Source organism: Somniosus microcephalus, chromosome 10 (assembly GCF_052327205.1).
Source record: "Somniosus microcephalus isolate GS21.2 chromosome 10, FLI_Smic_1.0, whole genome shotgun sequence".
NCBI classification, from domain to species: domain Eukaryota; kingdom Metazoa; phylum Chordata; class Chondrichthyes; order Squaliformes; family Somniosidae; genus Somniosus; species Somniosus microcephalus.
Window position 1 is genome coordinate 239,108,856 of NC_140996.1, and position 24,126 is coordinate 239,132,981.

Genomic DNA, 24,126 nt, shown 5'->3' on the forward strand with positions numbered 1-24,126 from the left:
CACTCCCTTAACGTTCAGCTGGTGTGTGACCACAAGAAGGAGATTTTGCATGTTTGTGCCAAGTACCCTGGCAGTTGCCATGACTCCTTCATACTGCGCCAGTCTAGTGTGCCTCCACTATTCAGTCTGCCAGACCAACTTCACGGATGGCTACTTGGAGACAAGGGCTATCCCCTGAGGACTTGGCTAATGACGCCATTGAGGAGGCCAGCCAACGAAGCTGAGGAGCGCTACAACTCCAGCCACATTTCCACCAGATCCATAATCGAGCAGACCATCGGCTTGCTGAAGATGCACTTCAGATGCCTGGATAGATCAGGTGGAGCCCTACAGTACTCAGCTGCCAGTATCTCCAAAAGTTTGCTGTGCACTCCACAACATGGCACAGCATCGTGGCTTGCAGATTCCTGAGGACCAAATGGCTCCTCACATACCCTCCTCAGGTGATGATGATGATGAGGAGGAGGAGGAGGAGGGCGAGAACAAGCATCCTGCAGAGGCCCATCAACCAGCGGCAGCATTACGCGAGAACATTGCTGCCCGGTGTATCGTTTTGTATGTGGGTTCAATGATGACACATTCATGAAAGAGAATGTCTTTTAATCTAAAGTATGTTCAACTCTGTTAACAGCATTACAGGAGACACCATCTTCGAGATCCATCTAAAACTGAAACTAAAACTAAACTGCTTGTCTCACATGCCCTCTGCTGGTAAGGCATAAATAATCAAACAGGCAAATATGCTGGTAAGGCATCATAATCAAACAGGCAAATACCATCACTATTTGCTGATATCATTACATCTCCCTTTCTTAAAACAAAAGTATTTTACTTTTATCTAACAACATGTTTTCTTTGTATTACTCTGCATTTTAACTGTAACACTTAATGAACTTACATTATCATTATCATGATCAAGGTTTTTTAACCTTGCTTTGTGTGTTCACATGAAATATGTAAATACCTAGAACTTGAAGAGAGAATAAGATAACATTACTTCCTTCTGTAACAAGAGTCCTTAAACTTGCTCATGAGTCTCTCAGGAGGCTTCACGTGTCTTGAGGATTTTCTGATTGATTGTCCTTGAATCTGAGTTGTTGCCTCAGATGATGATTTCTCAGCTGTGTGATCAGGTTGTTCAACAGTATCAGTCTTTTGACCTGCTGTGTGATCAGGTTGTTCAACAGTATCAGTCTTTTGACTTGCTGTGGCTGGTCCCATGAGAAGATCTCGACGATTTCTTCGCAGAACAGCACCCTCATCTGTCTGAATGGTGTATGATCTTGGTTGAACTTCACTCAGGACAGTTCCCTTCTGAGTCCATATGTTTGTTTTGTCTTTGAACCATACTTGGTCATCAGTGTGGAGTTCAGGTAGGTTTTGTGTTCCTCTGTCATAGTAGTACTTTTGCTTTTCTTTCTGTTCTTTGAACTTCCTCACTTTCTCCCCCTCTTTTGTTTTCAGGAGGTTCTCCGGGATGGGTAGGTTTGACCTTAGCAGACATCCCATAAGGAGTTGGGCTGGTGACATACCACATTCGAGCGGCATTGTGCGGTATACAAGCATGCTCTGGTAGAAGTCAGTTCCACTGTCCTTTGCCTTGTACATCAGTCTTTTCACTGTCTGGACCGATTTTTCCACTAGTCCATTGGACTGTGGAAAGTGAGGACTTGACGTTGTGTGGACAAAGTCCCACTCTTTGGCAAAGTGTCGGAAACTTGCATTGTAAAACTGGGGTCCGTTGTCTGTGAAGACCTCGCTTGCCACGCCATGTCTGGAGAATATGGCTTTCATACATGTTATCACAGCATCTGCAGTGGTGGTGTACAGTCTACAAACCTCTGGATACAGGGAGTAATAGTCTGTGACTACAAGATAGTCCTCCCCTTGACATATGAATAGATCAGCGCCTACCTTTTGGTAAGGTCTGTCTGGCGCTGGGTGTGGCTTTAATGGTTCTACCGGATTGCTTGCTCGATATTTCAGGCATATTGTGCAGTTTGACACCTCATTTGTCACATCTTGGTTGATTCGTGGCCAGTACATCACCTCTCGTGCTCTTTTCTTACACTTATCGATTCCCAGATGTCCTCCATGGATCCTTTTTAGCATCTCTTTTCTCAGACTCTTTGGGATAACTATTTTACTTCCTTTGTAGATGATGTCTTCGACCACTGATAGTTCCGCCCTGCAGTTCCAGTACTCTGCCATGTCAGGTGAGCAGTCTTGCTTCATGTTGGGCCATCCATCCAAGATGCTTTTCCTCAGTCGTCTAAGTGTTTCATCTTTGTTTGTCTCAGTCTTTATGAGCTCCATTATTGCATCTGCTATGGGCAGTGCACTTGTGATCATGTCCACGTTGGCGTTCACTTTTTCATCCATTTTGGTGTTTGCGGGGTCACTTGGGTCAACAGCTCTGGACAACGTGTCTGCTGTATACATCAGCTTACCCGGTGTGTATGCAACATTCAGTGTATAGCGTTGCAGCCTGATCATCATTCTTTGTACTCTAAGCGGACAGCTATTTAGTGGCTTTTGGAACAATGCAATCAAGGGCTTATGGTCAGTCTCTACACTGATTGCTTGTCCTGCCACAAACTGGTGAAATCTTTCACAGGCGTATGTGATGCTGAGCAGCTCCTTTTCTATTTGAGTATATCGCGTCTCCGCGTCTGTCATTGAGCGCGATGCATATGCAATAGGTTGCCAGTAGTCATATTTTTGCAGAAGAACAGCACCGAGCCCACTCTGTGATGCACCTGATGATATCTTGATGGGTCTCGCTGGGTCATAAAACCTCAGAACTGGTTCCTCTGTGAGCAGTTTCTTTAGATCGCTCCATGACTTCTCATGCTCATGATTCCATTCCCATTCTATGTTCTTTTCAGTTAGTCTTCTCAGTGGCGCCATCTTTTCTGAGAGGTTGGATATGAATTTACCCATGTAGTTGATCATTCCATTAAACCTCTGCACGTCCTTTTTGCATTGTGGCTTTGGCATATTCTCAATGGCGGACACCTTTCTGGGAACTGGTCTGATGCCCTCACCGCTAAGGATATCTCCCACGAATGTCAGTTCTGTCACCCCGAGCTGGCATTTTTCTCTATTCAGCTTCAGGTTTGTTTTCCTTGTTGCTTCCAGCACATTTTTCAGTCTCTCGTCATGCTCAGTTCTCGTGGTTCCCCATACTATGATGTCATCCATTGATGTATCAACTCCCTCCAGGTGCTCATAGATCATATGGATAGTTTTGTGATGCACTTCAGGAGCTGAGGCAATGCCAAATGGTAACCTTAGGAATCTGTATCTGCCAAATGGACTGTTGAACGTGCACAGTCTTGAACTTGCCTCGTCCAGTTTCATCTGCCAAAATCCTGATGATGCATCTAACTTGCTGAAATACTTTGCATTTGCAAACTGTGACATGATTTCCTCACGTGTAGGAAGCTTGAAGTGCTCTCTCTTTATTGCTCTGTTTAGATCTCTTGGATCCAGGCAAATTCTGAGCTTTCCATTCTTTTTGTCCACAATGACGAGGGAACTCACCCACTCAGTTGGCTCATCTATCTTCTGAATCACATTCAGGCTTTCCATCCTGTCCAATTCTGCCTTCAGTGGCTTTTGAAGAGCAAACGGAACTTTTCTGCATGGATGTATGACCGTTGGCATACTTTTATCTACCCTGATCGTGTGTTCTCCTGGAAGGCAGCCTAGACCCTGAAATAGGTCGTTGTCCTCTTTCATGAGTTCATCATAGACTGTCTCTCCTTCGCTTTCCACAACGAGGACTCTCTTTACCAAGTTCAGTCTCTCACAGGCTATTAAACCTAGTATGGCCTGCACATCCTTTGGCACCACGATTAATGCTAGCGTGTGCTCTCTGTCCTTGTGTGTCACTTTGACAATGCATTTTCCTTTCACTGGTATATCAGTACCTGAGTATCCTGTCACTTTCACTTTTGCTCCATGTATCTTTGGTCTGGGTCTAATTTTCTTATAATCAGTCTCTGATATCACATTAACTTGTGCTCCAGTATCCAATTTAAATGGAATGTGTATGTCATTCACTTTTAGTGTCAACATCCAGTCTCTTTTTTCTTCTTTGTTTTCAGACACGACATCCACATAGAACTCCTCTATCTCGCTTTCATCTACTGCATGGACCTTGCTTTGTAGCGCTTGGTTCTTACAGCAACAGGCATAATGGTTGTTTTTGTTGCAACTATTGCATTTTTTACCATATGCTGGACACTTTCTTGGTGGATGCTGTGTACCACATCGACTACATGACTTTCGATAGTCCCTTTCATTTTTGTTCACTGGCCACGCCTCTTTTTTCACATTGGCGCTCTTTTTGTTAAACGGTTTGTGTCCGTTCATTCTCACTGCATCCACGTTGCAGCTACTGTCACTGAACAGCTCCTTTGCCTGCGACTTCACAGTCTCTGTAGCCCTACACAGTGCTATGGCTTTTCCCAGGTCTAGATTTTGCTCTCTTAGCAGTCTTTCCCTTAGACCATTATCTGGAATACCACACACCAGTCTGTCTTTTATCAGCGAGTCTGTCAGTCCCCCAAATTCACACGATTTGCTTCTGTTTCTCAGTTCAGTCACATACTGATCAATAGTCTCTCCCGTTTTCTGTACACGTGAAAAATCTGTGCCTCTCAAACGTCACGTTACGTTTAGGTATGCAGTAGGCCTCAAACTGTTCCATTATTTTATCCAACTTCATTTTGTCTCCATCAGCAGCAAATGTGAAGTTATTATACACCTCCAGCGCTTCATCACCCACGACATGTAAGAACACTGACGCTTTCATTTTATCACTTTTCTCGTCAGCTCCGATTGCCGCTAAATACAACTCCAAATGTTGTTTGAACCTCCTCCAATTTTCAGCCACATTACCTGTCAACTGAAGCTTCGCCGGTGGGTGTAATCCTACCATTTTTTCACTTCGTTAGCTATTCTCCAATGGTAAGTAACGATGTTCTCTTTTGGCTTGCTAATATGTGGAGAGCTGATTTAACTTCAGATTTTTCCTCTTCATCTCTTTCAATCACTTCTGACACCATGTATTGATTTGTATGTGGGTTCAATGATGACACATTCATGAAAGAGAATGTCTTTTAATCTAAAGTATGTTCAACTCTGTTAACAGCATTACAGGAGACACCATCTTAGAGATCCATCTAAAACCGAAACTAAAACTAAACTGCTTGTCTCACATGCCCTCTGCTGGTAAGGCATAAATAATCAAACAGGCAAATATGCTGGTAAGGCATCATAATCAAACAGGCAAATACCATCACTATTTGCTGATATCATTACACCCGGGATGCAAGGAACGCACTCATCCTGGCCAGATTTGCTTAGCCTAGTTAATCAAACTCTTTTGCCTCGCAGCTTCTTACCTGAGCATCGACAATGGCCAAACCCTGCGGATTCCAAGCTATTTGATCAGCATCCTGACAACTGCAAGTAATCCTAAGCCCTCAATGTGAAAGCCCCATTCGCGAAATGACACATGCCAGAACTGCAGCAGTTGCCATCAGAATTTTTATGAAACACGCACAACTGATGGCATTTTTCCAAAATACACAGCATTTCACCCAAGTGACTACCCTTGTGACTATTTGTGCTTTATTTTCCTCTTACGCGTGCTCCTACGTAGTGGTTCCCCTGTGGCTTCAGCAGATGTGGAGGCCCCTTGCTCACTTTCCTGCTGCTCCTGTCTCGACACCTTTGGCGGGCGCCCTTTGGGGTGGCGAGCATGTGAGGGCTCGTCAGCAGTCTGCTGCTCATGCAGCTGTGCAGGAGTTGAGACGTCTATCTCCGTTGGGTGTGGACTCTGGCGGGGCTCTGACCGCGGGCTCTGCAGTGACATAGAAGTGAGAGCGCTTGGAGAGGAGCCCCCACTTCCTTGAGGTCTGCCACCAACCTCCCTCTCATGGGTCAGGTCCCCCTCAGTGCCTGCAAGTGGCTTGAGAGCACCTTGCTGCACATCAGGGGGGCCATGGGGACCCGTATCTGCAATGGCAGTCCTACTCAGAAGGACTTCTATGAAGGTCTGGTTTCTCTGTTCAATAGATGCCCATCGTTCCTCAAGAGATGTCATCCTATTCTGAACACTCACCGTGTTTTCCATACCCTGGCGACTAACCTCCTCCATGGCCGTAGCCCTCCTCTCCTCTACCGTAGCCAGCCTTACCACGGAGGCAGCAATCATTTCCACGTAGGTAGCCATCCTTTCCGTGTTGATGCGTTCATGCACCACTGACTCCACAAAGGCTCTGCTCATGTTCGCTATGGACTCCTCCATTCGCTCCACACTCACAGCGACCCTGGAGACAAAACCTGCCAGAGACTCCTGCATCTGTGCATGGAGTTCCATCACCTCTGATCTTACGGATGGACCCAGAGGCAGAGGGTCGACATGCAGCTGAGCCGAGCTGGCAGAGTCCTGCGCCCACCGACGAGGACTCACCACTGCTTTCCCTGTCTCCACAATCTGCTGATGCTCACTTGTGAGCTGTGATACACCAGGTGACAACTCTACTCTATGTCCCAAAGGTCCCACCGAGGTGCGAGTGTCTGTGCTGGTGCTGGGTGTGCTTATTTCTGCTGACGCTGCGCCCTCAGAGGTTGCAGATTCCTCTGAGGAGTCTGGCTGCTCAGGCTCTTCCTCCTGCAGAGTGGGGACAGGAGCTCTCGATGGTCCTGCGGGGGAGTCGAGGAAAAAGTTAGAGATGTGATGCCAAGGTTACATGCACATTGCATTTTGCAGATGATCATAAGTCCATATGATGTAGCTTCAGAATCATTATCAGCGACTCATGCAATGCCAATGAGAGAGATGGAAACCTATTCTGTCACCAGCTTGCGGGGATGCTCCTGTCTGTCCTTCCCCAACTTCCGCATCTCAGTCAGCCCCTCCCAATCTCCAGGACACCTTCCTCCCAGGGGGTGAACTGGGCTAACGAGGGCAGCCCTCCTCCTGCCCTGGCTCGCTCTCTCCTGTTGTGAGCTCTCTTTTCCTGCAATAAGGGAGACAAGTGGAGGTTGAGTGACAATGAAGGAGTGAGTGCAGAGATTGCATAGCATAGATACTTAGAAGGAGACAATGATGGTGTGAGGTTGCAAGACCAAGGGCCCTCCCTGTGTGTAGTCATTTGTGTTCAAAGCATCACAGTGAGAGGGAGTGTGAGGGCTGCATGGTGGAATAGGTCTGTGAATGTGAGCATAGAGAGAGAGAGGGAATGGGTAAGGGTGCATGGATGTGAGTGTCTAGTGGGATGTGCAGGAAGAGATTGGTAAAGCTGAGTGCTGGTGAGGAAAGGCAATGGGGATCAGATTGAGGGTGATGGAAACTTCATACAGTACTTACTTTTCCAGTGCAAAGAAGGTCATGGAATCTTTTCCTGCACTGCAACCACGTCATTCATGTAAACCCCAAGGAGTTGACTTGACCTGCCACCTCTAGCCACACAGCCTTGGTTTGACTGGGAGGCCTCTTCCTCCCTGAAGAAGGGAACAGGACCTCCCTGTGGGCTCTAGCACTATGCCTGTAGTGAAGCCTCATCAAATTTGGGGGCAGATCTGGCCCTCCCGCTGGCCGTTCCTCCTGCAGGCTCCTGCGCCATCTTAATGTTGAAGGTTGGAAGCCTGCAGAGGAAGCAAGGCTTGCTGTGGACCTTAAAAGCAGCAGCAATGATGATGTCATATTCTGCGACTTTCTGACTGGAAATACTCAATTGCCAAGGCTTTCCACACGCTGGAAATCAATTGGCCAATTGAGTTAAATTTGCATCAATCTCACAGACCCATTTACAATCGTGTCGGAATCACTAAATTCTGGGAACCCGCCAATTCCCCGCACCTGACATAAAATCGACCCCAATGCCTTTAAACACCGCTGCTGCAGCCTGCTTCCAGCTCGCCCCATCGTCGTTCTGTGCTGCCATTAAGGTAAGTGGCTATAACGAAGTTGGGAGATTGGACGTTAGTGAGCGTTGCACACTCACTGACGTCACAATCTCCATGATGGCGAGCTCCATGGTGATTGAGTTTACCGGCGGCGCTACCGACAATACCAATATGGCGTATGGCGCTGGAACCGGCATCAGCTGTCGTTACAGCTGTCAGCGGCATTTTGTGGTGCTAACGTGTGGCGCAAACCACATGAATTTCTAGCCCCAGAGTGTTAGCATGCAGGTACAGCAAGCAATTAGGAAGGCAAATGGCAAGTTGGCCTTTATTACAAGGGGGTTGGAGTATAAGAGTAAGGAAGTCTTGCTACAATTGTATAGGGCTTTGGTGAGACCACACCTGGAGTACTGTGCACAGTTTTGGTCTCCTTATCTAAGGAAGGATATACTTGCCTTAGAGGGGGTGCAACGATGGTTCACTAGATTGATCCCTGGGATGAGAGGGTTGACCTATGAGGAGAGATTGAGGAGATTGAGGAGAGGGGAGAGTGGGGGGAAGAGGGGGGAGGGGGGGAAGAGGGGGGAGGGGGAAGAGGGGATGGGAAGACGGGAGGGGAAGAGGGGGGAAGGGGAGGAGAGGGGAGGAGATGGGGAGGGGGAAGGGGAGGGGCAGAGGAGATTATAGGAGAGGGGATAGGGAGGGGGAGGGGAGGGAGAAGGGGAGGTAACAATCGGTTTAGGACTGTGAGTCTAGACGACTGGTCTGGATTGCAAAAGATGGTGTCGACCCCTGTAACTGATGAATCCCTCTCTTCACTATTTCTCGCTGTGTTTCTAATCTCCTATTCATTGGGGCCATTGATATTTATGGGATGGCTCTGCCCTGTCTCATGGCATATCACAGCATCCCTCTGGGCAACAAGGTAAAATGAGAGAGACCAAAAAATATTCTAAACACACTTACTAAATTTATCTGTAAACATATCACATGCATTCTAATAACTAATGACCCATGTGCCTGGAATAGTTGAATCGCTGTCAGTGTGTGCAAGGTGTGAGATGTGGGTGTGAGTGTTTGAAGGTAGAGATTGTTGGTGGGTGAGTGCTAGGGGTGTAGGGGTGTGGTACATTGAGCAGTGTGCACAGCTTGTGGTACAGATGGTGGTATGTAACATTTGTTGAAGCCTTCACTCACCCTGACACCACCCGTGTGAGGTTGTTAAACTTTTTCCTGCACTGTGTGTGGGTGCTGGCGACCACAGTGCTGCCCGTGATGTGCTGTGCCACCTCCCTCCACATAGTCCAGCAGGCTTGTGGCGAGGGCCTCCTGCCAGTTGGCGGGTACAGGACCGCCTGCCTTCTCTCCACCGGTAAAACCAATGCCACCAAAGCTTCATCCGAAAACTTCCAGGCTCTCTCCCTGGGGCGGTGATCTGCCATCAGGATTTGTAAATAACTGCTCCTTCTCCTTGTCTTTCCTCTTATGATTGTTGAAGCAGCTGCACATCCAACGCTGCTGAGAATGAGGTGCTGCAGCATCAATGAACCTCCCCTTTAAGTAGTGAAAAAAGCCTGTGGCAATCATGACTTGAGTTTAGACTACACCTGATATTGGTCCATCTTTTCAGTGTAACGCCAATGAGCTTGGGTTTTTAGACTAGAATCATGACTACAATCATTTTAATGAGGAGTGAGGATAAATTTTGCGAGCAGCCGAGATGATTTTCAACTGGCGCTACTCAGCCATTTTTAGTCTAAACACTGCCCATTCCTCGGCTATAATGAATTTCCAGCCCTCTGTGTTTCTTACACGAGGACACCTAAATCTCTCTGAACACCAACATTTAATAGTTTCTCACCATTTAAAAAAGGTTTTGTTTTTCTATACTTCCTACCAAAGTGAATAACCTCACATTTCCCCACATTATACTCCATCTGCCACCTTACTGCCCACTCACTCAGTCTATCGATATCCCTTTGCAGACTCTTTGGGGTCGATTTTCAGTGTGCCGTGAGGCGGGCTTTTAGGCATGCGGGGGGCTAAAATCCCGAATTCCGGGGTCCCGACACCATCCCGCCCAAAACCCGCCTCCACGTAAGTTTCAAAGGAGGCGGGTACCCGCCCCGCACTGGGACCTGCCGACCCGAGGCGGGAAGGGATTAGTGCCAATTAACTGCCTGTTAACAGGTAGTTAACAGGCAGTTTTTAGCCTAATCCCTATTTTGAGGGGTGTCGTGTGGGATTCCCGACGGCTCCAAACCACGCCAGGTTAGAGCAGGCGGGCCGTCGGGTTGAAGGACTTGGAGGGGTCGAGATGTCGGTGTTCAGGTGAGTGATGGGTGCATGAGTGCAAAGGTAAGTGCGTTTGGTGTGTCTAAAGTGTGTAAAGAAGTTTAAATTACCTGTACTTACCTTTACAGCCTTCCCTCCTCTAGGCTTCGGGAGTCCCTCACTCAGCCGGCACAGAAAGCAGAATGGCTGCGATCTGTCAAAAGTGACAGCCTGCAGCTTTCAGTGCCGGTGAGATTTCTAACTGAGTCTGCGTAGAAGGACTCAGGTTAGAAGTAAGACTGTCAGTGTTTGACAGCTTCAAGCAGCTGTGACATCACCTGTTGCCGGGTGGCCCTTAATTGGCCTGCTGAGCCCGCTGGGCGGGCTCAACAAGGTCAATCAAGTGAGAATCACGTGGATTGGCCGCATCTCGATGGAGGCGGGACTACAACCCGACTTCTGAACGAAAATCCAGCCCTTTGTGTCCTCCTCACATCTTACTTTCCCACCTAGCTTTGTATCGTCAGTAAACTTGGATACATTACACTCAGTCCCTTCATCTAAGTCATTAATATCATAATCATAATCATAATCAACTTTATTGTCATTGTTAGTGCACAAGTGCAGTACAACGAAATGTAGGCTTGCGGCTCCCGAGAGTGTACATTTAGATTAAGACATTTAAACATTCAACATTCATTTGGCTTGTAATACATTAACATAAACATAACCATAATAAAGTGCATTGGCAGATGTGCAGGCTTTAGAGTTTATTTGTGGAGTTCAGTAGGATGACAGCCCTGGGAAAGAAGCTGTTCCTAAATCTGGTCGTTCGGGTGCGAATGCATCTGTAGCGTCTCCCAGATGGCAGGAGGGCGAACAGACTGTGGCTGGGGTGGGTAGGGTCTTTGATGATGGTCCGTGACCTCCGTAAACAGCGTTTCTGGTATATGTGCTCTATGGTCGGTAGCCGGGTGCCGGTAATGCGTTGGGCAGTTTTGACTACCCGCTGCAGGGCTTTCCGGTCATAGTAGCTACAACTGCCATACCATACTGTGATACAGTTCGTCAGGATGCTCTCTATTGTGCAGCGGTAAAAGTTAGAGAGGATCAGGGGTGACAGGTTACATCCCTTCAGCCTCCTTAGGAAATATAGGTGCTGCTGGGCCTTCTTCACCAGAGAGGAGGTATTGAGGGACCAGGAGAGGTCTTCCGTGATGTGGACTCCGAGGACCTTAAAGCTGTCCACCCTTTCCACCACAGCCCCATGGATGTGGATGGGGGTGTGACTTCCGCCTTTAGACTTCCTGAAGTCCACAATGATTTCTTTGGTTTTCTTGATGTTAAGGGCCAGGTTGTTATCGGCGCACCACTTCACGAGATGCTGGACCTCCTCCCTGTAGGCTGACTCATCATTGTTGGTGATCTGGCCTACTACCGTGGTATCATCCGCAAACTTGATGATGGTGTTGGAACCATGAACAGCCACACAGTCGTGGGTGAAGAGGGAATAGAGGAGGGGGCTCAGCACATATCCTTGTGGGGCCCCCGTGTTCGGGGTCGGGGGTGGAGGTGTGGTTACCTAATTTGACAGACTGGGGTCTGTTTGTTAGGAAGTCCAGGGTCCAGTTGCAGAGATTGTAATTAGCTGAGGCCCCAACACTGATCCTTGCGGCACCCCACTAGTTACAGCCTGCCAACCAGAAAATGACCTGTTTATCCCTACTCTCTGTTTTCTGTCCGTTAACCAATCCTCAATCCATGCTACTATATTATCCTCAACCCCATGAGCCCTAATCTTATGTAATAACCTTTTAATTGGCACCTTATCGAATGCCTTTTGGAAATCCAAATATACTACATCCACTGGTTCCCCTTTATCGACCTTGCTAGTTACATCCTCAAAAAACTCCATTAAGTTTCAATCACTACAAAACCATGTTGACTGTGTCTAATCATGTTATGATTTTCTAAGTGTCCTGTTACCAGTTCCTTAACAATGGATTCCAGCATTTTACCGATGACTGATGTCATGCTAACTGGCCTGCAGTTCCCTGTTTTCTCTCTTCCTCCTTTCTTGAATAGCGGTGTTACATTTGCGACCTTCCAATCCGCTGGGACCGTTCTAGAATCTAGGGAATTATGGAAGATCAAAACCAATGCATCCACTATCCCTGCAGCCACCTCTTTTAGAACCCTAGGATGTAGGCCGTCAGGTCCAGGGGATTTGTCAACTTTCTCTGTCTCTGTCTCTGTCTGTCTCTCTCTCTCTGTCTCTGTCTCTGTCTCTCTCTGTCTCTGTCTCTCTCTGTCTCTGTCTCTCTCAATTCAATTCAATTTCAATTCAATTCAAATGCTTTATTGGCATGAAAGTTTACAGAGAACCATATTGCCAAAGCTTACATAGCAAAAAGGTACATTTTCAAACATTCTGTAGGTGTCAATCGATTTGACATTTGTTGGGTACATACAATATTACTTTTAAACAATATTAATTTTAAACAGTCTTTGTACTTCATTTGGTACGTTCAATATTAATTTTAAACAGTCTTAATTTTAAACAGTCCTCAGGTTGTGACATGCCTCTCTCTGTCTCTGTGTGTGTCTCTCTGTCTCTCTCTCCGTCTCTCTCTCTCTGTGTCTCTGTCTCTCTCTCTGTTTCTGTGTGTCACTCTCTCTCTGTCTCTCTCTGTGTGTCACTCTCTCTCTGTCTCTGTCTCTCTCTCTGTCTGTGGCTCTGTCCCTCTCTCTGTCTCTGTGTGACACTCTCTCTCTGTCTCGCTCTCTCTGTCTGACTCTCTGTCTCTGTGTCTCTCTGTCTCTGTGTCTGTCTCTCTCTCTCTGTCTCTGTCTCTCTCTGTCTCTGTCTGTGTGTGTCTCTCTCTCTGTCTCTGTCACTCTATCTCTCTCTGAGTGCCAGCTGCTTTCTAGTATAGCTTTGGTTAGTCAGTGTGAGGGGCTGTCTCAGTGAGTGAGAGGACAACACAGTGAGTCACAGAAATCACAGAAACCCCACAGTGCAGATAGAGGCCATTTCGGCCCATCGAGCCAGCACCGACACATATCCCACCCGATCCCCGTAACCCCTACACCAACACATATCCCACCCTATCCCCATAACCCCACGTATTTTAATCCCCCTAACACTAAGGGTCAATTTATCATAGCCAATCATCCTAACCCGCACATCTTTGGGTCTTAGGGTGTGTGCCAGGAATCAAGCTGTGGTGTGTCAGTGTGAGTGGAGTTGTAGGAAATGTTAGAGTACGAGTGAAGAATGGAAAGATCGGATGTCAATCAGCTTGCAGTGGTCCATCCGAGGTTGGATTGCTGAGTTGGATCCCATTTAATTTGTGGTGCCTGATTTTGCCGACGTCAGTCTTTTTCAGTCCTGTTTCACCCAGATTGATTTCATAGGTTTTCATGGGAGGAGCCCAGACCCAGACTCCCGATTGCTGGGAGTGAGGAAACTCACGCTGGGAGTGAGGAAACTCACACTGGGAGTGAGGAAACTCGCACTGGGAGTGAGGAAACTCGTGCTGGGAGTGAGGAAACTCGCGCTGGGAGTGAGGAAACTCGCACTGGGAGTGAGGAAACTGACACATGGGAGTGAGGAAACTCACACTGGGAGTGAGGAAACTCGCACTGGGAGTGAGGAAACTCACGCTGGGAGTGAGGAAACTCGCGCTGGGAGTGAGGAAACTCACACTGGGAGTGAGGAAACTCACACTGGGAGTGAGGAAACTCGCGCTGGGAGTGAGGAAACTCGCACTGGGAGTGAGGAAACTCGCACTGGGAGTGAGGAAACTGACACATGGGAGTGAGGAAACTCACACTGGGAGTGAGGAAACTCGCGCTGGGAGTGAGGAAACTGACACTGGGAGTGAGAAAACTCGCACTGGGAGTGAGGAAACTGACACTGGGAGTGAGGAAACTCGCGCTGGGAGTGAGGAAACTCGCACTGGGAGTGAGGAAACTCGCACTGGGCGTGAGGAAACTGACACATGGGAGTGAGGAAACTCACACTGGGAGTGAGGAAACTCGCGCTGGGAGTGAGGAAACTGACACTGGGAGTGAGGAAACTCGCACTGGGAGTGAGGAAACTCGCGCTGGGAGTGAGGAAACTCGCGCTGGGAGTGAGGAAACTCGCACTGGGAGTGAGGAAACTCGCACTGGGAGTGAGGAAACTCGCACTGGGAGTGAGGAAACTCGCACTGGGAGTGAGGAAACTCGCACTGGGAGTGGGGAAACTGGCACTGGGAGTGAGGAAACTGGCACTGGGAGTGAGGAAACTCGCACTGGGAGTGAGGAAACTGACACTGGGAGTGAGGAAACTCGCACTGGGAGTGAGGAAACTCGCACTGGGAGTGAGGAAACTCGCACTGGGAGTGAGGAAACTGACACTGGGAGTGAGGAAACTGACACTGGGAGTGAGGAAACTGACACTGGGAGTGAGGAAACTCACACTGGGAGTGAGGAAACTCGCACTGGGAGTGAGGAAACTCGCACTGGGAGTGAGGAAACTGACACTGGGAGCGAGGAAACTCGCACTGGGAGTGAGGAAACTCGCACTGGGAGTGAGGAAACTCGCACTGGGAGTGAGGAAACTGACACTGGGAGCGAGGAAACTCGCACTGGGAGTGAGGAAACTGACACTGGGAGTGAGGAAACTCGCACTGGGAGTGAGGAAACTCGCACTGGGAGTGAGGAAACTCACTGGGAGTGAGGAAACTCGCACTGGGAGTGAGGAAACTGACACTGGGAGTGAGGAAACTCGCACTGGGAGTGAGGAATATTCACACTGGGAGTGAGGAAACTCGCACTGGGAGTGAGGAAACTCGCAATGGGAGTGAGGAAACTGACACTGGGAGTGAGGAAACTGACACTGGGAGTGAGGAAACTCACACTGGGAGTGAGGAAATTCACACTGGGAGTGAGGAAACTTGCACTGGGAGTGAGGAAACTGACACTGGGAGTGAGGAAACTCGCACTGCGACTGAGGAAACTCGCACTGGGAGTGAGGAAACTGACACTGGGAGTGAGGAAACTCGCACTGGGAGTGAGGAAACTCGCACTGGGAGTGAGGAAACTGACACTGGGAGTGAGGAAACTCACACTGCGACTGAGGAAACTCGCACTGGGAGTGAGGAAACTCGCACTGGGAGTGAGGAAACTCGCACTGGGAGTGAGGAAACTGACACTGGGAGTGAGGAAACTGACACTGGGAGTGAGGAAACTCGCACTGGGAGTGAGGAAACTCGCACTGGGAGTGAGGAAACTCGCACTGGGAGTGAGGAAACTCGCACTGGGAGTGAGGAAACTGACACTGGGAGTGAGGAAACTGACACTGGGAGTGAGGAAACTCGCACTGCGACTGAGGAAACTCGCACTGGGAGTGAGGAAACTGACACTGGGAGTGAGGAAACTCGCACTGGGAGTGAGGAAACTCGCACTGGGAGTGAGGAAACTGACACTGGGAGTGAGGAAACTCGCACTGCGACTGAGGAAACTCGCACTTGGAGTGAGGAAACTCGCACTGGGAGTGAGGAAACTCGCACTGGGAGTGAGGAAACTGACACTGGGAGTGAGGAAACTCACACTGGGAGTGAGGAAACTCACACTGGGAGTGAGGAAACTCGCACTGGGAGTGAGGAAACTCACACTGGGAGTGAGGAAACTCGCACTGGGAGTGAGGATACTGACACTGGGAGTGAGGAAACTGACACTGGGAGTGAGGAAACTCGCACTGGGAGTGAGGAAACTCACATTGGGAATGAGGAAACTGACACTGGGAGCGAGGAAACTCGCACTGGGAGTGAGGGAACTGACACTGGGAGTGTGAAAATGCGCGCTGGGAGTGAGGAACCTCACACTGGGAGTGAGGAAACTCACACTGGGAGTGACTGTGGAAGAACTTGAAACAATATTAAGACTTTAATCCACTTTAGCCCAACCAGACAGCTGAATCCTATCATGTATCCACCAGTCCCAGGATTAAGGGTCCTTGTTTGTTTGTATATTTTTTGTAAAATGGCCAGTTTCAGGAGATGAACCAGCTGCAATCTGATTAAACAAACATTTCATGCTTTTTAAACAGAACTGCGAGCGTTTGGATTTCTGCTGAAATTCTTCTGATGATCTGGCTGTTTTCGAGGCTGCTATTTCTGCCGGTAATGGAGGGAATGTAAACTGCTTGGGCCAGTGATGCCAAGTCTGAGCTGGTGTCTGGGCCTAACCCACCCGAGCTGGCCGATGAAAGGCGCTCCCAAGGACCTTCCTTGTCTTTGTATATTTTGGTCTTCCTGCGGTGTGAGCAGATTGAGTGAGTGGACCTCAGTCCATGTAATCACACAGCTGTTGAACCCTGACCCCACAGTGAAGGCTTCACATGCGAGGATCTGACACTCTCGTCCATTCAGATTGTGGGTCCAGTTCTCGGGAGCCTAGCCCAGATTCCCAAGGACTGGAGGTGGGGTGTGGTTGGGGTGTGGTGATGCTGCCTGGGCTAAAGTACCCTACCTCAGATTCTCGGACTATCTTTGCTGGGCTTTCAGTCACGGTGCTGGGACCAGATGCACAGTAAACGGTTTCTTGTCCCCTGTGAATGTGGCAGTGGGGAGACCACAGCCAGTCACCCACCCAGTTACTTCTTGTAGGGCCCTAGAACCAAGGAGTCCATTCGGCCCATCGCGTCTGTGCTGGCTCCTCACTGCAGTAGTTATGTTAACATTCTGTGCAGTTTGACCTTTCCTGTTGTGTATCTCAACCCAGAGGCTAAATCTGTCAATGTTCCCCCGTAAATCTGCAAGACTGTTCAAACCCCTCACTCCACTTCCCGGGCACGACACAAGCTCATCATCTGCTGGGTGAGCTGGTCACTGCTCCAGCCTCAACCTTGCCCACATCTCTCACTCTCTGCCCATGCTTCTACAGTCAGTGACCCTCCCCACTTCCCTCTTGTTCATCCTATACTCTATCCCCCGGCCACACTCCCCCTGCCACATTCCCCCTGCCCCACTCCCTCCGCCCCACTCCCCCGTCCCACACTCCCCCCGTCCCACACTCCCCTGTCCCACTCCCCCCGCCACACTCCCCTTGCCCCACACTCCCCCCGTCCCACACTCCCCCCGTCCCACACTCCCCTGCCACACTCCCCCCGCCCCACTCCCCCGTCCCACACTCCCCTGTCCCACACTCCCCCCGTCCCACACTCCCCCGTCCCATACTCCCCCATCCCACACTCCCCTGTCCCACTCCCCCCGCCACACTCCCCTTGCCCCACACTCCCCCCGTCCCATACTCCCCCATCCCACACTCCCCTGTCCCACTCCCCCCGCCACACTCCCCTTGCCCCACACTCCCCCTGTCCCATACTCCCCCATCCCACACTCCCCTGTCCCACTCCCCCCGCCACACTCCCCTTGCCCCACACTCCCCCCGTCCCATACTCCCCCATCCCACAGTCCCCTGTCCCACTCCCCTGCCACACTCCCCTTGCCCCACACTCCCCCTGCCACACTCCCCCCGCCCCACTCCCCCGTCCCACACTCCCCCCCGTTCCCACACTCCCCCCGCCCCACACTCCCCTGTCCCACTCCCCCCGCCACACTCCCCCGTCCCACACTCCCCCCGCCCCACACTCCCCCCCGCCCCAAACTCCCCCACACCAAACTCGCCCGCCCCACTCCCCCGCCCCACTCCCCTGCCCCACTCCCCCACCCCACACTCCCCCCGCCCCACACTCCCCCCGCCCCGCTCCCCTCGTCCCACACTCCCCCCGTCCCACACTCCCCCGCCCCACACTCCCCTGTCCCACACTCCCCCGTCCCACACTCCCCCCGCCCCACACTCCCCCGTCCCACACTGCCCCGCCACACTCCCCCCGCCACACTCCCCCATCCCACACTCCCCCGTCCCAAACTCCCCCGTCCCACACTCCCCTCGTCCCACACTCCCCCTGCCCCACACTCCCCCGTCCCACACTCCCCCGCCCCACACTCCCCCCGCCCCACACTCCCCCGTCCCACACTCCCCCGTCCCACACTTCCCCCGCCACACTCCCCCGTCCCACACTCCCCCGTCCCACACTCCCCCGTCCCACACTCCCTCCGCCCCACACTCCCCCCGTCCCACTCTCCCCATCCCACGCTCCCCCCATCCCACGCTCCCCCGTCCCACACTCCCCCCGTCCCACACTCCCCCCGCAGCACACTCCCCCTGCCCCACACTCCCCCCGCCCCACACTCCCCCCGCCCCACACTCCATCCGCCCCACACTCCCCCGTCCCACACTCCCCCTGCCCCACACTCCCCCCGCAGCACACTCCCCCCGCCCCACACTCCCCCCATCCCACACTCCACCCGTCCCACACTCCCCCCGTCCCATGCTCCCCCTGTCCCACACACCCCCCGCAGCACACTCCCCCGCCCCACACTCCCCCGCCCCACACTCCCCCCGCACCACTCCCCCCGCCCCACACTCCCCCCACCCCACACTCCCCCCGTCCCACACCTGTGAAGCGCCCTGGAATGTTTTTCTGCACTAAAGGGCAGATCTGAGGGAGGTGATTGCAACAGTGCATTTTTCTTTAACAATGAAGAGGATGATTTGATATCAGATTAAGATGGGGAGGAGGAAGGACAGCAGCGTGTGTCCAATCCTCCCGCTACATGATCCTGATCCTCACACTCTCGTTCATTTGCTCCTCACAGGTCTCGGCCACAGATGCTGACAGCGGAGGTTTTGGGACCATCTCGTACTCCATTGGCTCTGGGATTGGCAGCTTGGCCCCAACTCAGTTTACAATCAACCAACGCACGGGGCAGGTCTGCACCACAAACAAGCTGGACCGGGATGAGGGGCCCAATCATTACGAGTTCACAGTGACAGCAGTCGATGGGGTAAGAAATATCACCAACACGCGGAGATTCAATCCAACCAGCGCCGGAGCTTCGGTAATCCCGGGACTGTCAGTGTTTGATGGGGCAGTGTAGAGGGAGTTTTACTCTGTATCTAACCCATGCTGTACCTGCCCTGGGAGTGTTTGATGGGACAGTGTAGAGGGAGCTTTACTCTGTATCTAACCCCGTGCTGTACCTGACCTGGGAGTGTGTGATGGGACAGTGTAGAGGGAGCTTTACTCTGTATCTAACCCATGCTGTACCTGTCCTGGGAGTGTTTGATGGGGCAGTGTAGAGGGAACTTTACTCTGTATCTAACCCATGCTGTACCTGCCCTGGGAGTGTTTGATGGGACAGTGTAGAGGGAGCTTTACTCTGTATCTAACCCATGCTGTACCTGTCCTGGGAGTGTTTGATGGGGCAGTGTAGAGGGAGCTTTACGCTGTATCTAACCCCGTGCTGTACCTGACCTGGGAGTGTTTGATGGGACAGTGTAGAGGGAGCTTTACTCTGTATCTAACCCATGCTGTACCTGTCCTGGGAGTGTTTGATGGGGCAGTGTAGAGGGAGCTTTACGCTGTATCTAACCCCGTGCTGTACCTGCCCTGGGAGTGTTTGATGGGACAGTGTAGAGGGAGCTTTACTCTGTATCTAACCCGTGCTGTACCTGCCCTGGGAGTGTTTGATGGGACCGTGTAGAGGGAGATTTACTCTGTATCTAACCCATGCTGTACCTGCCCTGGGAGTGTTTAATGGGACAGTGTAGAGGGAGCTTTACTCTGTATCTAACCCGTGCTGTACCTGCCCTGGGAGTGTTTAATGGGACAGTGTAGAGGGAGCTTTACTCTGTATCTAACCCATGCTGTACCTGTCCTGGGAGTGTTTGATGGGGCAGTGTAGAGGGAGCTTTACGCTGTATCTAACCCCGTGCTGTACCTGCCCTGGGAGTGTTTGATGGGACAGTGTAGAGGGAGCTTTACTCTGTATCTAACCCCGTGCTGTACCTGCCCTGGGAGTGTTTGATGGGACAGTGTAGAGGGAGCTTTACGCTGTATCTAACCCGTGCTGTACCTGCCCTGGGAGTGTTTAATGGGACAGTGTAGAGGGAGCTTTACGCTGTATCTAACCCGTGCTGTACCTGCCCTGGGAGTGTTTGATGGGACAGTGTAGAGGGAGCTTTACTCTGTATCTAACCACGTGCTGTACCTGCCCTGGGAGTGTTTGATGGGACATTGTTCTGTTACAGTTTTTCTTGTCAGTCTTTGGTTCCATTTTACCCTGGCTAGATCCTTTTGCATCCCATTGAAGTTAGCCCTATTCCAGTTTAGAAGTTCCACTCTAGATTGTTCCTTGCTCCTCTCCATTGCTAATCTAAATCTTACGATACGATGATCACTCGTACCCAAGTGTTCTCCCACAGACACTTGGTCGACCTGGCCCACCTCCCTCTCCAGCACCAGATCCAGCATTGCCTCCTTCCTATTTGGGCCAAGAACATATTGGTCAAGGAAATTCTCCTGAACACATTTCAGAAATTCCTCCTCCTCCTTTCCCTTTACCCTAGCATCATCCCAATTGATATTTGGGTAATTAAAGTCCCTCAATATCATCATAGAATCATAGAAATTTACAGCACGGAAGGAGGCCATTTCGGCCCATCGTGTCCGCGCCGGCCAACAAAGAGCTATCCAGCCTAATCCCACTTCCCAGCTCTTGGTCTGTAGCCCTTCAGGTTACAACATCCCAAGTGCACATCCAAGTACTTTTTAAATGTGGTTAGGGTTCCTGCCTCTACCACCCTTTCAGGCAGTGAGTTCCAGACCCCCACCACCCTCTGGGTGAAGAAATTTCCCCTCAAATCCCCTCTAAACCTTCCACCAATTACTTTAAACCTGTGCCCCCTGGTTTTTGACCCCTCTGCTAAGGGAAATAGGTCCTTTCTATCCACTTTATCTAGGCCTCTCATAATTTTATACACCTCAATAAGGTCTCCCCTCAACCTCCTCTGTTCCAAGGAAAACAGACCCAGCCTATCCAGTCTTTCCTCATAGCTAAGATTCTGTACTCCCAGCAACATCCTTGTAAATCTCCTCTGTACCCTCTCTCGTGCAATCACATCTTTCCTGTAATGTGGTGACCAGAACTGCATGCAGTACTCTAGCTGAGGCCTAACTAGTGTTTTATACAGTTGAAGCATAACCTCCCCTGCTCTTGTATTCTATGCCACGGCTAATAAAGGCAAGTTTTCCGTATGACTTCTTAACCACCTTATCTACCTGACCTGCTACCTTCAGGGATCTGTGGACATGCACTCCAAGGTCCCTTTGTTCCTCTACACTACTCATTGTCCTACCATTTAATGTGTATTCCCTTTCCCTGCTCTTGTATTCTATGCCACAGCTAACCTTATCTGAGGAAGGATGTTCTTGCCATGGAGGGAGTGCAGTGAAGATTCACCAGACTGATACCTGGGATGGCAGGAATGACGTATGAAGAGAGATTGGGTCGATTGGGCTTGTACTCGCTGGAGTTTAGAAGAATGAGGGGGGATCTCATTGAAACTTATAAAATTCTGACAGGACTGGACAGACTAGATGCAGGAAGGATGTTCCCGATGGCCGGGGAGTCCAGAACCAGGAGTCACAGTCTAAGGATAAGGGGTAAGCCATTTAGGACAGAGATGAGGAGGAATTTCTTCACCCAGAGAGTGGTGAACCTGTGGAATTCTCTACCACAGAAGGCAGTAGAGGCCAATTCATTAAATATATTCAAGAAGGAGTTGGATATATTTCTTAAGGCTAAAGGGATCAAGGGATATGGGGAGAAGGCAGGGACAGGGTACTGAATTTGGATGATCAGCCATGATCGCATTGAATGACAGAGCAGGCTCGAGGGGCCAAATGGCCTACTCCTGCTCCTATCTTCTATGTTTCTATGTTTCTAATGAAGGCAAGCATTCTGTATGCTGCCTTAACCACCTTATCTACCTGGCCTGCTACCTTCAGGGATCTGTGGACATGCACTCCAAGGTCCCTTTGTTCCTCTACACTACTCAGTGTCCTACCATTTAATGTGTATTCCCTTTCCTTGTTAGCCCTCCCCAAATGTATTACCTCACACTTCTCCGGATTGAATTCCATTTGCCACTGTTCTGCCCACCTGACCAGTTTATTGATATCTTCCTGCAGTCTACAGCTTCCTTCTTCAGTATCAACCACACAGCCGATTTTAGTATCATCTGCAAACTTCTTAATAATACCCCCTGTATTCAAGTCAAGGCCGTTGATATATACCACAAAAAGCAAGGGACCCAGTGCTGAGCCCTGCCGAATCCCACTGGAAACAGCCTTCCAGTCACAAAAACACCCATCAACCATTACCCTCTGCTTCCTGTCTGTGAGCCAGTTTTGAATCCAACTTGACACTTTGCCCTGGATCCCATGGACTTTTAACTTGCATATCTCTGCAAATTCCCTGCAGATTTGCTCCTCTACCTCCCCCATACTATTTGGAGGCCTATAGAATACCCCCAATAGCGTGATTATACCCTTTTTGCTCCTCAACTCTAACCAAATGGATTCTGTCCTTGTCCCCTCAGGGACATCCTCCCTTTCCAACACTACAATGTCTTCCTTAATCAGCACTGTCACCCCACCTTCCTTTTTTCCTTCCCTATCTTTTCTGAACACCTTGTACCCTTGAATATTAAGTGCCCAGTCCTCACCGTTTTGAAGCCACATTTCCGTGATTGCCACAATATCGTATTGTTACACAGCTAATTGTGCTTGTAGCTCACCAACCTTTATCACCACACTTTGTGTGTTTACGTACATGGGCGACCCCTTATCCTGAAACTATACCCCCTGGTTTTAGATTCCCCCATGAAGGGAAACAGCTGTCAAGCCCCCTCAGAATGTTATGGGCTAAAAATTCAGTTGGGCGCCGTTTGGGGCGCCAAGCTCGCCTGGGCGCCGGAATTACCGCTGCGAGCGGAGCCACTTGCGCCATCCCGATATTCAGTTTCAGTGCCCCAAACGGAAGCGGGCCGCTACTCGAGGCTCCCCGTGCCCCGCTTGGGGCACTCACCCTGAATATCGGCGCGCTAAGGGCCGCAGCGCCACACGCTGCGGCACGGCACGCTGCGGTACTGCAGGCCTTCCTCCCACTGTTAAGGGGGAGGTGCCTGCAACAGCGTGATCCCCGCTCGCGAGTGCCGGCAAATGAGCCCGGCACCAAGGAGAAGTGCCGGGCTCTTGGGAAACAGCCGGCAATGCCGCGGGGGGGCGGTTTAGGAGGCCGGGGACGGAGGTGCTGGCAGGCGGCCGCCGAAAAAGCGGCCGCCCCGCACCTCCACCTTAACTAGCGCCGCTACCGCCACAGGTAGGCCCTGTGAACCGGTCGCGATTTGCGACCGGCGTAAAAGAGGCGGGCGCGACCAAATATGGTCATCGGGGCAGGAGCGGGGCGCTGCGCACACCGATGACGTCATCGGTGGCGGCGCAGCGCTACAGGCTAACGCCGCCATTAGCGCCCTGCTAAATATCGCGGGAGGTGTGGCCAGTGGCGCTAAAGCCACTGAGTGCCCTCTTTGGGCGCAAACTGGTGGCGCAACCCACTGAATTTCTAGGCCTATATGTTTCAATAAGATCCCCTCTCATTCTTCTAAACTCCAATGAGTATAGTCCCAACCTGCTCAACCTTTCTTCATAAGGCAACCCCATCAACTCAGGAATCAATCCAGTGAACCTTCGCTGAACTGCCTCCAATGCAAGTATATCCCTCCTTAAATAAGGGGAGCAAAACTGTACGCAGTACTCCAGGTGTGGTCTCACCAAAGCCCTGTACAGTTGTAGCAAGACTTCCCTATTTTTATACTCCATCCCACTTGCAATAAAGACCAACATTCCATTTGCCTTCCTAATTACTTGCTGTACCTGCATGCTAACTTTTTGTGTTTCATGTACGAGGACCCCCGGATCCCTCTGTACCGCAGCATTCTGTAGTCTCTCTCCATTTAAATAATATT

At 50.5% G+C, this 24,126-nt stretch overlaps 1 protein-coding gene across 1 annotated transcript in view; it reads left to right on the plus strand.

The window, feature by feature from the left end:
• Positions 1–7,899: 7,899 nt before the first annotated feature.
• Positions 7,900–24,126, plus strand: part of LOC147112212 (protocadherin-16-like) — a 222,783-nt gene continuing 206,556 nt past the window's right edge. Inside the window, exons 1-2 of the mRNA XM_085998329.1 lie at positions 7,900–7,968; positions 18,912–19,100. Of these exons, the coding sequence (XP_085854455.1) occupies positions 7,900–7,968; positions 18,912–19,100 (258 nt within the window). The remainder of the gene's footprint in view (positions 7,969–18,911; positions 19,101–24,126) is intronic.